Source organism: Cydia fagiglandana, chromosome 7, assembly GCF_963556715.1.
Source record: "Cydia fagiglandana chromosome 7, ilCydFagi1.1, whole genome shotgun sequence".
Taxonomy (NCBI): domain Eukaryota; kingdom Metazoa; phylum Arthropoda; class Insecta; order Lepidoptera; family Tortricidae; genus Cydia; species Cydia fagiglandana.
In genome coordinates this window covers 14,617,193-14,633,729 of record NC_085938.1, presented here as the reverse complement: position 1 = coordinate 14,633,729, position 16,537 = coordinate 14,617,193, and the positions used below count along the sequence as shown (strand labels likewise).

Sequence of the window (16,537 nt, the reverse complement as noted above, 5' to 3'; positions counted from 1 at the left end):
AATAAAAAACCTACAAATAAAAAATTGGCCCCAGGTCTGTGCCCTCCGGTAGGGTGCCCAGAAGGCTGGCGGCGTTACCGCGCTGAACGGCAACGCCAATGCGTTGGGCGAGGTAGGCTCCAGCCTTCCGGTCACCCGTTGCGTCTATAAGGCGCTTGGCTAATTCTTTGTAAATGCTGTGCGCGCCTTGACCCCACGGCCCAAGCGTCTCCACACCAAACGGTTCAAACATGCAGCCGGTGTCTATGGCTGCATATTTGCGCCGCTTGAGATGCTCGGCCGCATCGGCAGCGGCGCCAGCCCTGGAAGAGGTCCCTGGAAGATGGGACGGCGCGAGCGTGTCCACGCACGTGGCGTCCCAGACGAGGGGTCGACCCAGCTTCCAGGGAACCAGTGTCATGCCATCTGGCCTCTTCCCATCGTCACGCGCTAGACCCGTCGGTTCTAGAACCGACGGCGCTCCGGCGGTGACGAGGGCCCGGCGCAGTATGTCATTAAGACTGGCGTGGCGTGCCATGCGGCCGGCGCTCTTGGTGCAGGAGAGGCCGTGGGTTCCAAATTTCGACACGTCAGTGCCGCAGTGGCAACGGTGTGGGGCCACGCATGCCGCCCCCAAGCGCAGGGATACCGCGAGTCTAAAAGTACTGCTGGTTAGCAGAGTGCCGAGGTTACTGGAAGGGAGTGCCTGCAGCCACGCGCCGGATTCCCATTTCGTTCCAGCAAGAAGACGAGCTCGCTCTGCAGGGCTGGTGGCCGTTTCATATAGATTATCACGTACCAGCACGCAGAGCGGCTCGTCCCATTGATGTTGCGAATGGCGCATCTCGGGCAGGTCCTTGTTGGGGCAGGCAGCCTTCCAGCTATCCACGGCTTCTGACAAAAAAGGTAAGTCCGAACTGTTAACTGTGTTGATTTTTAGAATTTTGAAAAATAAATTTTGTATGCTATGAACCGAAGAAAGGAAGGCAGGTAAAGCGATACTCGAAATTGGACGGATCCCAATACCACCATGTCTGATGGGCAAGGTGGCTTGGGTCCATTGACGGTTGTCTAAATGAATGTTCATGATTGAAAAAACGGTATTTTTTATAAGTTCGTCTAGTTTGGCCAAAAGTTGGGGATATTTCCAAAAGTGACTGCATCGAAGGGCATACGTAAATTTGGGGACAAACAAGCAGAATTTAATGATCGTGTAAGCCATGTGGGGGTTAATTTGGAGTAAGCGATCCGAAAAAAAACTAAAATTTTGGTGTTTGTCGTTGATATACCCTGGGAAGGCTTCGTCTAAGATGGGTGAGCCTAATAGAAAAAGTGAGCTAGAATCTAAAATTTTGATGTCTGGGGCGAAATTTTGGAATTTGGGAATTGCTGTGTCTTTTTGGAAATTGTCTAAAAAATATAGCTCACATTTGGAAAAATTTAAAGTCAAACCTATTTTTGAGAATTCTGTGGTGAGACTTTCTAGGTCTTTGACAACTTCGTCGACTTTGCCACCCAGGGTACCATCGTCAAGATACCAAACATTAAATTTTGAATTTAGGCGCTCAATAATTGGTTGGATAGCCAGACTAAAAAGAGCAGGACCCAGGGGGTCGCCTTGCTGACATCCGACGGAAGAGAATAAGAGGTTATTTTTGAAAAGTAATTTGGAGGGGTTGCAGTAGCATTGCCAAATAAAATTAGTAAGTTCAGGGATTTTCTCTTTGACTTGTGTCAACAAGGCGCCACGGTCGACCGAGTTAAATGCATTACGTACATCTACCTTTAGTAAGACCTCGCCTTCCTTTCTTGTAGTAAAAGCACGTAGGGAGTGTACCGCTGCTTCACACCCACCTTTAGAGCCGAAACCTAATTGAAGCGGTTGGAAGTAATTCTTTAATGTGTCTGATACGGCTTTGCAGCAGGTTTTGGCCGCCAGGCGGCGGTAAGTCGTACCTACCGCAATTGGCCTGATTCCACCGTCCTTCTTGGTCAGCGCACACAGGTTTGCTCCATATAAAATGTTAATTACATCTGGGTTAACTTTGCCCTGTAGCATGTGATTAACTAAGGTTGTCAGACCTATCAAAAGGGCCTCACCGGCTTCGCCGCAACAGTGGCCAAGTAGGTCCTTAAGGTGTTGGGGCGACAGACCGTCAAGACCACCTGCGGAGCCATTGGGAAAGGAGCAAATCGCGGCGAGAATCTCATCGGGCGTTACCTAGAGGCATGGGTCGGAAGGGCCGGGAGGATCGGGTAGGATGGCGTTGGTATCGGGGCTCGGGTGCTTGGATAGTAGGGCTGCCAAAGTTTCAGGTGTGTCAGGGGCTATTGCGTCACTGGAAAATAGGAGGCGTGCGGCGCCTTTAATATTGCCTTCTCCAATTTTTGTTTCGACGTGACGGCGAAATGACAGGCTTTGTTTAAAAGCGGGTCTGGCTAAGTTGGTAATGTCATGGGGATTAGAACAATTTTGTTTTATCCTCGATGTCAGTGAAATACCCTTTTGCGCGTCTGCTTTGATATGTAGAACTCTGTATGGGAAAGTAAGAAGGTGCTCCCAGGATTCCGGAGAGTTCTGACTCACGGCAGCATTCACGATAGGTACATTTTACTGGCATGTTACGATTATAATTTTCTCGTACAAAGCAAGACATTAATTATGTTATTATGTGTGCTAATAATTTAATAGTTAATATAGTAACAATTAATAAAACCATGATTAAAATAAATAAGCTCTGTTTATAAGCCCCTTAGAACTGCAACTCTAGTTAGGTATAAAACCAAACTAAGTAGGTAATAAATTAGGCAATATATAATATTAGTATATAGGATACAAAAGAGTCCAAATATGATCCGTTCGGCGCGATTCGGGAAATGAATTAGAGATTCACTAGATATAAAATAGTAAAGATATGTGACGTTCCACGGCAAAATGTACCATTGCCCCGGATGAATATTGGAGCGGCGTTAATAATAGCGTGAGCGCTAGCCGCCATAAGGTATCTTTCATCGTGGAACGTCACATATCTTTACTATTTCATGTCTAATGAATCTCTAATTCATATCCCAAATCGCGCCGCTTGTTATTTACAATTCAGATATAATTAGTAACTATAAACAAACAACAGCTGACTAAATATTTATACGCCCTAAATAACCAGAGGGCCTACCGCATAGCACGTTCGACGTGTTACCTCCCTGTCAGACTTACGTACGAATTTACAAGTGCGACATGGGGGCAACACGTCGAACGTGTACTTATTATCCATTTGTAGGTGTAGCGGCTGTGGCGGGCGTGTTCCTCCTGCTCCTCGTGGGGATGATCGTTGGGTTCCTCATATTGATTCTGGAACATTTGTTCTATAAATACACGTTGCCTGTTTTGCGACATCAACCTAAAGATGCTGTTTGGAGAAGCAGAAACGTTATGTTTTTCAGTCAGGTAAGAATAAAATGATAAGATTGTCGTGGACTTTAAAGGCCGAGCCACACCGGCTTGCGTATGCGTGACGTGCGCGTGTGCGTGCACTAAAATGTTGGAGCCGAACACGCACACGTCACGCAAGCGGTGTGCCATCTCTCATAAGGATCTGTATACTACAACGCCGCACGCGCACGTGCACGTCACGCGCACGCAGCCGGTATGCACAGGCCTTTAGAATTTAGAGGATACGGGAAATTTCGGGAGCTGGAGCCGATACTGCGGTGCGGTGCTAAAAGAAATTTATACTCGCAGATGACTACTTACCCCGTTCGTCCGTCGTCCTTGTCCACAAAATCCAAAGCGATTTCTTGTTATATTGCGGCGGGGCTATATGTATTTAAATTGCAGGATTCTTCTTATAATATGGAAGGAAATCAACATTATAAGAAAAAACGATTTAAAAGGTTTTATTATAAGGGGCAATTGAGAAAATTGACATAAAATTAAGTAACTATTAGATAAATTAAGTGACGTAACTGTCCGAAAGTTATCTGCCACGTTAAGTTACTTTCAATTACGCCTATCGCTTCAAAATCGCTTGAAGGTCAAGGTATCAGTTCAATCTAATAGTGCTATTTGTAGGGTAGGAACATTATTTTTCAGTCACAAAGAATTCTTTAAGGAAAGGATTGATTTCGAATCGCTCAGTTTAATCCGATAGAGAGAATTTCAGTTACGTTCCATAAGATTGGTTTACGTCGTTACTACATGTTAGGTATTCGCCTGAAGAGCACTCTAGGATATTTAAAAAGTCTAAAGGTAGATAAGTAGGTATCTTATATATTTAGTCTTATTGATTTGAAGTGAGGAAATGGAACTAAAAAAAGAAATATTGATTGATTCTGACTCACAGCTCTTTCAGTCTGCAAATTAATTCATAAAATAAAGTCAACTCACTAGAGACGCTTAAAAAAAATACTTTCTCATTCGATTCACTTAGTGATCCACTTTATATCCCGCTCATTAATAACCGAGTCACAAAATATTAGACTAGTAACTCGCACAATTGAGTAGAATCCAACAACACCTCAGAAGTTAACCGTGTCTGTAAGGATGGTATGTATAGGAGAGCAATTCTAAATGTATGCGAGGGTTTAAGTTTTCAATTTTATTGCAATAACAAAATCGACGTGGACGCAATCATGGGTTAGTAGAACGCGAAACAAAAATAATCTCATGCTTCATCCCATGCTTGTGAGTGAAGCCTTTGAACAGTTACCGCGAAAATTTCACTTCGAACAAAGTATATCGTCTATCTCTATCGCTCTTGCACTGTTCGAGTAACAGGGACGCAGTTACAGGCTCTTTTTGAACTACAAATTTTGTAGTAGCCCCCCTGGCTGGATTACGTGCCGACGAGCTCATCGCGGCTTTTAACACCGAACGAGCACTTCAGACGGGGCATAATCTCCTTGAATTACTCTGTGTCTGCATTGCCTTTAATATTCCGATATCAGAATTATACACAACGGGGAAGTGGATTGGTTTAGTTTATTCTAATAAACAAAACATAAGTGAATTCAAATTACAGTAAAGAGCAATGAAGATGTGTCATATTGTATAGAAATTCCTTACTAAGTTCATTAGATACTAATGGCTGATTGTTAAACTCACCTACTTTGCTATCTTTTGCAACGGTGGTTTATTTTTAGTAATATTTGATTATAATGACACATTATAAAATTACTTAATATTTTAAGCTGAGAAAATTGCCTTTTAAAAATTATAATAGTGTAATTTAGTAAAAAATTCTTAGTCTGAAATGAAGTTTTAATGTACAGGTAAACTAATGTGATCGTAGTATTTTTTGACTTTTATTTTCTTTACAGAAACTCTACAGATTTATTAACTGTGTGGAACTTGTTTCGCCACATCACGCCGCACGAGAACTAGTAAACACTATTCGGCAGGGACACTTTACGTCGCTTTTCCAGAAAAGTGTTAAAAGGGTAATAATTTATACAATTATTCTTTTTGGATTTATCTGTAAATTCTAGATTACATCAGGTAGCACATTTGTTTCAGAAGGAACACGAACAGCGCAGAAGGAGACGGAGTAAAGCGCAGTTTTTTGAAATGATTCAAGAAATTCGAAGGTTTGTAGGATTCTACATCAAAAACAAAATTTGCTTCACTAATTTTATTTCTCAATTAATATTTTTCATAATATTCGCAGGGTTCAACAAGGACGTGATCAATCACTGGATTCTATAAAGGAGCACGTGGCTGTAGAAACATCTGAAGTCTCAGAAGAATTGACGGAATCAAAGTTCCTGTCCCCTTCACCTGAGGTACCCTCTCGCTCGCCTCGATCGGGTCGGTCTCCTCGGCAGCTCCGCTCTCCACGAGGTAGACGAAAAAGATGCAGTTTGGCCGGACTTAATGTTAGGAGATTCAGCACAGATTCGGTCCTAGGATCAGATTCAGGATCAATTTATGAGCGGACGAGTCTTAACATTGGAAGAAGACTAAGTCGTGACGTCAGCTGCTTGACTAGTTCTCCTCCTGACATAAATACCCGGTTGCGAACACCATCACCAATGGTTAGACGTGCTGAGGGATCATCTACAAGATCGTATCAAGATGTATCAGAAAGGTCAGAAAAATCAGAGAGGTATTTAAGCTCTGACGGACCGCGTTCGCGAGCTAGCGTAGAAATTTTAGTATCTGAAGAACAAGACGTGCCTCCAGCGCCACCTTATCCTAGAGTATCTCCGACCGGAGGAAGATCAGAACTTTCGCAACTGTCAGAGGAAGAACTCATTAGATTATGGCGAAGTTCGGAAAGAGAAGTGAGAGAGGCACTGTTAGCAGCATTGCAAGAAAGACGGGCGAACTTAGATCCAAAACAAGATCCAGGATGAAGGAGCTACACGTGAACTTTTGAAATACATCTGAAAGGCGTATGTTTGAGGAATTCTCATTCTGGTTGGGTCACTTTGCGTGAAAGCATTGGGTTCGGAACGAGGATGATCTGAGTTGTTATGATAGTGCCTTTTTAAATTGTTTGATGCGGACCCATCTTGCAGGCGTTAGACAATCGGTGTTCATTTCAGTGTCTTGATATGACTACCAAGTTAGAGGCTGCCTTATTGTATCGTTATTGCCTCTTACTTTTTAATCCGCCTCAAACAATCTAAATAGGGTACTCGGTAAAGATGTTTACGTCCAGAAAATCAATTTAAGCATTTAGTAGAAATATATACGTTTAAATTTAATTCGAATGAAGAATAATTGTGTATGTAGTGTAAGTATATTACATTATAGCTGTGACCAGACGATTCAAAGTGCTTTATTCTATAGCCTAGTGAACGGTAGATATTTTCATTTATAAAAAAATATACAAGTTATTATATTTTCATGGCATAAGCATGATCTAATCAATAACTCTTCAAGTTAGAAAGTTTCATTGATTAGACAAATAGTGTTATGTAGATATGTCCTAAAAGTTCTTTCATATTAAACATTTACTTGAAATGTAAAAAAATGGATTTATAATAAATATTAAATAACTACGAGTCATTTATCGTGTACGTCGTATATGAAATTTTTATTGGTCCTAATTTTAATTTAAAACCGTTTGAATATTTAAATAGCATATTTGTCTAGCGTCAACTACTTTTGGTTGTACTTAATTGTTTTTTGTGAAATATTTATGACCTGTTTTATTTTAAAATGCTGACATAAAATCTTACCATCATTTATTTCCTATAATGTATTTAGATACTTCGTGGAAGTTCAGTATACTATATCTTGTACTGAAATATGATGTGCCATTTAGATATATCATCTTACTATTACGTTAATATAAGTTCGATATAACGAAATCAAAACTGCCAACTATATTTTAGTAGATAGTTTATAAGAATTAATACACTTTCTTCCTAGACTTGCACCCTAGATTTTAGTTTAGATTTTCTCTTTATAAAACTTATCAATTTGACCTATTTATCATTAGCCCAGCTTTTCACGAGTTTGTGGTGTTTGCTTGTTTAACCTCTGTCAGTGTGATTCAAATCAAAGCGGTCAAAGTGTTCAGTAGAGTTGATATAATAAGAATACCTGTGAGCAATGTTTTAGAACACATTAAGTCCATTTATGTGCCCTTAGTCTTATTTGGTTAGTTTCTCGTGTCATCATGTTATCAATTGGATGGTGATACGCAATGTGTAAACCCACATAAAGGACCCCGCAGCAAACATAGGGAAAAAGTGGTTTCAGTTAAATCTCACGAAATTTTAGTATGATGTTGATTTGGCTATCCTGATTATTTTTTTGTATGGGCACAACTCTCTCAGAAGTATACTTTCAGAAATAATCAATGTAATTATTTTGTACAAAATATGTGTTTGTTAGCCATTTTTACGTAATTCCTCCTCTTGACAGTTGGTGGCTTCACCTTATAACGTCAGTAACAGTTTTTCCCTATGTTTGCTGCGGGGTCCTTTTTCAATAAGATGTTAACTCAAAAAATTGACGCATAAAGTTGACATTTTATTGCAAAATAGATGTGGGATGACTCATTTTTGCTAAACACCATCCAATTATGAATATACCTAAGAGGATGGTGTTTATCAAAAATGTGTCAACACACATTAATTTTGCAAAAAAATGTCAACTGTAAGCGTACATTTTTTGAGTTGACATCTTATTAAAAGATTAATGTGGGTTGACACATTATTGCTTAACAGCATCCTAATGTGTTACATCCTATGCTATCCTAATTTACGCATTAATATTTGAAATTATACCTGCTATTCCTACAGAAACAATAATTATTTACGAAATAAAATGACACTATCAGAAATGGTAGTTATTCTGGTGACTTTTACTGCTATTTCTTGCACATGAATTATGCGAAAGATAACGGTCTTTTAGACATTAAAGTAAACTTCCTAATCCCAGAAATAAAAATGACATCTAAAAAAAACTGGTCAAGTGCGAGTCGGATTCGCCTTTCAAGGGTTCCGTACATCACATAATTTTCAAAATTTTTTTGTACGTGAAACGTCTTGAAAAACCCGAATGGGTCAATCAAAAACCAGATGTAACATGAAGTTTTCTGGCGTGGTGGCTTATATCTTTACATCTCTGAAGATTAAATGCCGAACAATAGTACAAGTGTCCAAATGCGTAGAGCTGAAAACAGTGAAAACTCGAGCGTCCGACGGGTCGCGCTTCCTACAACTTCCGAAAGTGTTTTAAAAGCGAAGGCCGAAGAGAGATGATACGTACAGGATGGCCAAAAATAAAAGTGTATTTCCGTAGCCAGGGAGGTTTTGGGATTATACTGAGCGACTTTTAGTATGGGACCAACCCCGAAATCGCGAAAAAAGAAGTATCCTCCCATAGAAAACGGACCAGCCTAAATGTATGAAACAGCCAAATTTTTCCTCGCGATTTCAGGGTTGCACGTTGGCAACGGGAATACACTTAGTTTATTTTTTAGCCACCCTGTATACCTAGTGCTTTTTAAAACACGTAACAATAGTAACCTAATCAATCAGTACAGTCAGCAACAGAAGTTGCTAAGCGGGTGAGTGGTTTAAAATGATCTGGACGCGACTTTATAGTTAAGACAATAAGAGCATGTCAAGGTAATTTTGAACAACTTCTGCTGTTGACTGTACTACAAGTACCATTGCGGCTATGTGCCAGTTACAGCCTAGTCGCATTTTTTGTCTTCAGTCCGACTCACGCTTGAAGCTAAAGGAACGCCACTTTGGGACGCTTCGGGCCTTCGGCCTTATGCGGATATCGGCCTATGGCCTTCGCAATAGCTGTTTACATCACGTTTCACTTAAACCATTGCGGCTGTGTCCCTAAAAAACGTTAACCGCATTTATGTTCTTAAATCCGATTCACGCTTGACTCTAGATTTCTAATAGGTTTTCCTGTCATCTTTAGGTAAAGGACTATTTTGTGTATTTTTTTCAGAATTTTAGACCCAGTAGTTTCGGAGATAGAGGGGGGGAATGGTCATTTTTTGTCTATTTTCTTGAATAACTTCTAAAATTTTTATCCTAAATTTATAACAAAAATATATTTGAGATTCCCAAAATGAGCTCTTTCGTTTGATATGTAACACGATATAGTTTTCAAAACTTTGTTTTTTAATTTTATCGTTTACCCCCCAAAAGTAGCCCCTATGTTTAAAATTCATTTGTTGACGTTACATATCCGTCTTTGGGTCACAGACTTACATATGTGTACCAAATTTCAACTTAATTGGTCCGGTAGTTTCGGAGCAAATTGGCTGTGACAGACGGACAGACGGACAGACAGACGCACGAGTGATCCTATAAGGGTTCCGTTTTTTCCTTTTGAGCTACGGAACCCTAAAAAGAATGTAATCATAAAATATTGTCCTCAATTCATGCTGATACTGCTACCATGTTACTAACACCATGACAGGTTTATTCCTGTTTGTTAAAAAAATATTTAATCATGGGGAGCCTGCGACATTGAACCAAGGCAAATAACTTTTTTTTTAATTCGCCTATTAAATTGTCTCACTGCTGCCTCTCGTCTTGATTTCCACGACTCCCGTTGATGTGCTTTTGTTGGCCAGTTGCTGAGAAAGGCGTCCATGTCATCCTGCCATCTTCACCTAGACCAGCCCCGTTTGCGCTTATTTGCATCCACATGGTGGCTATACTAGCTCTCCTATCCGGATGCATGCCGCAGACATGCCTGGTCCATTGCCACTTCAGCCTGGCATTGGCAGTCTTCTTGCCCACATCAGCTATGCGGGTTTTTGAGCACAGCTTAGTGTTCACACCTAGAATGCTGCGTTTCATTGCTCGCTAGCAAAACTTGAATTTGGACTTCTGGCTCTCGGCGAGATGTTTGAGCACCGTAGTTTAGGATAAGCAGAATATACATGTCAACTAGTTTATGCTTGAATTACATTGGGAGGTCGCCTTTTATTAGATCCTTCTTCCATATTTCTATTTAACATAAATAAAAGGGTCATACATCACAAACAAAAGAAAAAAAGGGTCACATTGAGTGCATATTCAAGCTGTTAACTATTGTCCATAGGAGCGACAATTTTTTGATATTTGTGTATAACACATAAAAATGTATTTTGTTTTCTGGGATTCTGAACAGTGAGAAACGAATAGCTTGTAGTCTTTAGCTTTTAAACTGAGCTCGTCCAAAACTCTATTCAGTATTTTCACAACCACACACCGGTGGGGCCATAAAGAAAAGAGCCGGAACGGTAATCAATGTTTACCAATTATCAATTCTATGGCTTTAGCCAGTAGATTCATAATGAACAATCAGATATTTATAGCGTGTGGTCAAGACGCGCTAAGAAGGAGCGTACCACTATCTGGAGATTTTACCGATGGTTAGTACAATCCAAAGTATCTACTCGCACTGCCATGGGCATAGAGATGTTCAGTCGACGTCACAGATATGTTTACACTTTTTGCCTTATTACAAAGGAATAAGGTGCAAAATTGTAAACATATTTTTGAGGTCGACTGTTCACTGACATACATAGCATAGCATTTTAAACCTTTTTTCATGGACCTCTCGTTTGCGGCCTTGAAAGCAATACTGGATAGATTTTGGGTCGAGCTTAGCTTAAAAACTTAACGCTCTATATTGTATACCTACTACCCCTACGACTATAATTTTTTAATTGGTCTATAATGATTTTCAGAAAATAGTGCCTACAATATGTTACAAACCGATAAACAACTGCATTCCAATGTTATTATTACAATGTTGGACCAAATTTTATTTGTAATAATTAAATTACTTACAAATTCTATTGGATGTGAGTCATCTAGTGATATTTGAAGTCTTATGCATTTCTCTCTCTAATGTTTAATATTATGCTCTATAACTTAGATATGGGAATAGACAAAACATGAAATATAAAGTAGATTGAAAGTAAATAAAACATACTTATTGTATTTAGAGATTTAAGAATTGAAAAAATGATATTAAAAACTTTATTGTTTAAAGGTTTAATTCAATGGACACTTGATTGTGCAAACATGTTTTAATTTATTCTTTAGTTTATTACAGTAACAAATACCCATCTAATTATTAATTATATACTCGAACCGTTTTGTTAAAAAAATATTCATTTTATGCCCCGGGAACTATTATAGTTAGAAATTGCACTTTTATTCATTATACTGAGTTTTTCTATAAACACTGTCTGTTTTAGTTATAACATAAAGAATTGAAATACATCTGTTAGAACTTGCCATCAAATCAATACGATGAAGTATTAGTGAAATAATTATACAGAAGCATTTGCTTCTCTTCACGGGCAGGGCATTAATTGCTCTGCATATTGCTAGTCATAGAATTTTTAAAACGCCAATATTGTACTTAGAGTTTACGTGTCGCAGTGGAATTTGATAATTTATCTGTATATTATTGTAAATAAGACTTTTGAAATAGCGTCAAATCGCGTCCTAGGAAAATTATATGTAACTATTTTAATTTAAAATTTAACAAACAGAAACGTCTGCGAGCGATGCTATGCAATGTTCATTTAAAAGAAGTATTTTTGTTATTTCTTGTGAAGAAACTATTTTTTTGTATGTAATATTTTGTATGTTTATCAAAAAACTATGTGTTTTTTTTCTACCATTTTGAATATGAGACAATTACTTAATTTTATATTTTTATTAATACATATGCATAGAATTATAGATAATCTATAATTTTGTGCATATATATGTATCGTATCTAATATTGTCTTCGGTTATCATGCTAATTATTCTTTAGTTTAATAAAATTGTCAATTGCCAATTAGTGTTTACTTTTTTCGAAATAATATTCAAAATAGGTAATTAACTTATATAAATATCATTGCAGAGAATTATCACAAATAAAAAAGAAACGTTTTAAAATATTATATTGAGTTATGATTATAAAATCTATCCTATTATGTAAAAACAAAATATGAAATAAATATTATATTTACTGCATAACTAACTGAAACAATGGTGATGATAGTTGCGGAAATAAACTATTTGTGCCAATAATTTTTGTTTCATTTATAAGTAGCTTTTTAGTCAAATTAATACAAAAAAAAAAGTCAGACCAAGAAAAGTCTGCAGCGGATTTGATAGCCAACGCAGTGCAAGTATTATATTAAACGTCAAACTTCTATGAAATTATGATGTATCAATAACACTGGCACTGCGAGGGCTATCAAAATCGCTGCAGACTTTTCTTGGCTTAAGTCTAGCATCAAATAAAGAGTGACGTCTAATAGTGGCCACACATAATAACAATACCATTATAATATGGTGTGCTGTAATGTAATGTATGTGGTACCTACAAATCACTCACGCGTACCTATTCGGGAAACGAGATAATCACAAGATCTAGAAACGATATAGAGATCAACTAGATTTACATTAGATATCGACTAGATGTAACTTGGATATCTAAGTCATAACTTGTCGAAATCGTTCAAGAGGGCCTCCAGAATCGCGGAAACGTCAAATTTGACATATCTGTCTTACAAATATCTTTAAATTATCCATATCGTTGTTGAGGTCTAGTAGAGATCTAATGCATTTTCAGGATCGAGCCGTATGTCTGTTTGATCTAGGTAGATGGTTAGTATTAAATATCAAACGGCTTAAAAACTAGTATGAGTTGCAGAACAAGTGTGTGATACCTAAATATTTTTGGTGCGACAAAGACAGAACCACAGGCAATCAGGTATATTTAAGTACAAATAGGAACGAGTATATTATATATATTTTAGATACAAATGCGATGTTCTCACCAACTAATATTAACAAATTTTATCTGGTAAGAAAAATAAGATGTGTCTGCATACCTATATTATGGATTGATTAGGATATATACAAGTCAAACCAGTATATTGGCCTACTAAAATGTCAAATAACTTGTGTTCTGTTATTGTGCACTCGTCATTGAGCAGAGGTTGAGCCCACAAATAACGTGTTTTCGTAATCAATTTAAGAAAAAAGATTATTTTGAAAATATGATGAGAGTGAAATTTAATTTAATAGTGCTTATTGTTTATCTAAACGCAGGTATTGCGTTATCTTCGTTTTGTTATTGGAACACGGCATGCTCCTATAGATATTTTTCGACCAAAACTCCCTACAATGCGGTACGAGGTGACATACGGGACTCCGTCATAAATATACCAGGCAAGTATCAAATTTAATACATATAATTGTTAATGTGATTTCACAAAAAAATGGTACTTACGTAGTTAAGAACTTTAATTGCTGTTACTTACATTTTGACATGATTAATTTTGGTAACAAAATGGTTGACACCATTTAAAATTTTAAAATGTGGATGAAAAAAGAATCAATTAAGGCCGTTACTATGCAAACAAAGTACTACGGGCCACTTCTAATAGAACTTAAAACTGTATTCGCACCTTTTTTTAACGGCCTGCTAGCCTAGTCGATAGTGTAGTGACTGCCTACGTAGCAGGACGTAAGTTTGCTTCAACGGCCACTGAAAAAATAATAATAATAATAATATCCAATTGTCTTCTCAGTTTTAATCAACTCATTTTTATAATTTAACAGAATGTGAACCGATCAGTATCTGGGGCATATTTCGCAACGGCAAAACATACCCTGATCCTAAATCAGCCATAAGGATGAAGGAAGCAATCGCGATCCGTGACCTCGTTGTCTCGAGCTACGAAAAAGGCAGGTGTTCACTTTGCGCTCAAGATATCGACAATCTCCGAGACTGGGCCATTGACAACGATAATTTTGATAAAACAAGCGCTTTACATGATGAAGGACGCCAGGAAATGTTTGATATCGCTAGCAGATTAAAACAAGTTTATTCTAAGCTGAACGAACTAGATGGAGCTAATTACAGATTCCGGCCAACGCATCATTCTTGGGTTAAAGAGTGTGCTAAAGCGTTTTTGGAGGGGCTTGGAAGCAAGAATATAAAAATGGATGATCTAACAAGCGACTTTGATGTTATGGATGTAAGTGCCTGACATATTTGTCCGCCAGATATGTCTGCAAGTTATCAATGACTGACGTATTCTGTGCGTAGGGGAGGTAGGGGACCATTCGGCAGTCGGGAGGCTCGGGCACCCCTTTGTAATAATTTGTCCTGATTTACAAGGGGGTGCCTGAGCCTTCTGACTGCCCAATGGTCCCCTACCTCCCCTATACGTACTCCTAGCGAATAATAGTAAAGATTATACAGATTGGATTGAAATGTGTTTTATAAAATTTTCAGCCGGTCAACACTGATGTTGAAGAAAACTCCGATTGGAACAAGGAAACAGATAAATATAAAATTTCCTCAGACTATCTAGCAGTAAGTACCTATACTGAAAAACTTTTTTATTGATAGGGGATTCTATTTTGTCTCGTCATTTTTACTACCTTATTTTTATACTTAGTTAGATTTTTTAGGGTTCCGTACCTCAAATCACTCGTGCGTGTGTCTGTCTGTACGTCTGTCACAGCCTATTTTCTCGGAAACTACTAGACCAATTAAGTTGAAATTTGGTACACATATGTAAATCAGTGACCCAAAGATGGACATATTTTTTATAATTTTAAAATACATAGGTTCTAAGTTATTTAAGAAAATAGCCAAAAAATTACAATTAACCTTGTTAACCAAATTTTAATGTATCCCATTTTTATTATAGGCAAAGGATAGGATCCAAAGGCGATTGGGTATCGATTATAGCCTAACCAGCGACAACATAACTGCTCTTTATGATTTATGTTGCTATACTTGGTCGGGACTGAACAACAAGGCTAGTCCTTGGTGTGCCCTATTTACAACCGAGGACCTCAAAGTTTTAGAATACATCGGAGACTTAGAACATTACTACAGATATGGTTATGGGCGTCAAAACGCAGAGATGAACGCTCAAATACCCTTAGAAGATCTACTAGAGAGTTTCCAATTGGCAAAAGCTGGGAAAGGTAGAAAAATAACGGCATATTTCACGCGCTCCAGAATAATGGATATGATATATACAGCTCTTGGTTGGTTCAAAGATAGCGAACCAATTACTGCAGCTGACAAAAAACGAGAACGTTATTGGAGAACTAGCAGAATCAATCCTCATGCAGCTAATATTGTCATGGTCTTAAACAAGTACGTATACTTACACTACGACACAAGTGCGAAAAGTAGGAAATTCGCAACGAGTGGCGATTAATAGAAATACGACCGAAGGGAGTGTTTTAAATCGATACGAGTTGCGAATTACCTTTTTGCACATGTATAGTTCGTTTTTTTTAGCATTAGAAAGAACTCCACAGAAGCAAGCGTGCAGTTTTTATCAGGCTCTTTAATTGTTAATAATTATTGAATTATCTAATGTAGCATGGTCAATACATATAATTTACTTCAAATTATTACCGCTAAAAGTGCCGGATTTGGAACCACAAGCTTACTTCTGCGAAGTTCTTTCTAATGCTAAAAAAACGGACTATATTGTACGTTTTACAGTACATATATTATGGCCTTTTAAATTTTTTACATAGGCACTTATTTCAATTTTTAAACAAGCAGAAACGTCTGCTAACGATGCTGCTAAGCTTAGAATAAATTTAAAAGTGGAAAAATTAATGTCTTGGGTGAGACTTGATCTCACGGCCTCTAGATTTTGGATCTGGATTAATTTAAATCCATTTTTAAATTTATTCTATAGGCACTTATTGTCCGTAATCCCGCCCTTAGGCGGTAAAGTAGCTCCATATGTACAGTCAGCAGCAGAAGTTGCTAAGCGGGCCGGGTGTTCAAAATGATCTCGACGCGACTGTATTGTTAAGACAATAAGAGCGTGTCAAGGTAATTTTGAACACCTCGCAAAATTAAAATTTACTGATTTAGTTTTGACATTATACCTTAATGTTCTGATTTCAGATGCGCGTTTAAGAAGTCCAGTGACTACCACGTCATGTTCTACATGAATGAAGAGCCGCTACGCTCAGTTTGCGAAGGAGGAATTTGCTCTTGGTCGGAATTCGAAAAAATATTCAGTCCATTTAGTAAGACTAGGTCTAATACGACAACTTCTTAAAAAAAGTGGTAATTGTCATA

General features: G+C 38.0%; 2 protein-coding genes across 3 annotated transcripts in view; both read left to right on the top strand.

The window, feature by feature from the left end:
* The window catches only part of LOC134665987 (uncharacterized), a 74,984-nt gene extending 68,360 nt beyond the window's left edge, over positions 1-6,624 (top strand). The window contains exons 11-14 of one of the 2 annotated variants that reach the window (XM_063523050.1): positions 3,258-3,424; positions 5,296-5,415; positions 5,492-5,562; positions 5,643-6,624. In XM_063523050.1, coding sequence (XP_063379120.1) covers positions 3,258-3,424; positions 5,296-5,415; positions 5,492-5,562; positions 5,643-6,330 — 1,046 coding nt within the window. In that variant the 3' untranslated portion in view covers positions 6,331-6,624. The remainder of the gene's footprint in view (positions 1-3,257; positions 3,425-5,295; positions 5,416-5,491; positions 5,563-5,642) is intronic. The other variant, XM_063523049.1, reaches the window with a different exon arrangement.
* Positions 6,625-13,437: 6,813 nt separating this feature from the next.
* Positions 13,438-16,517, top strand: LOC134666228 (multiple inositol polyphosphate phosphatase 1-like). Its single transcript, XM_063523379.1, has 5 exons — positions 13,438-13,635; positions 14,029-14,447; positions 14,708-14,788; positions 15,129-15,586; positions 16,361-16,517. The coding sequence occupies exons 1-5, from the start codon at positions 13,464-13,466 to the stop codon at positions 16,515-16,517; spliced, it is 1,287 nt and encodes a 428-aa protein (XP_063379449.1). The 5' UTR covers positions 13,438-13,463.
* Positions 16,518-16,537: the final 20 nt, after the last annotated feature.

Excerpts from the sequence above, each read along its gene's own strand:
- LOC134666228 (XM_063523379.1), top strand. The coding sequence starts at position 13,464 with ATGATGAGAGTGAAATTTAATTTAATAGTGCTTATTGTTTATCTAAAC. Across the intron at positions 14,448-14,707 it reads GCGACTTTGATGTTATGGAT|CCGGTCAACACTGATGTTGA; the intron begins GTAAGTGCCTGA and ends TAAAATTTTCAG. Across the intron at positions 15,587-16,360 it reads ATTGTCATGGTCTTAAACAA|ATGCGCGTTTAAGAAGTCCA; the intron begins GTACGTATACTT and ends TTCTGATTTCAG.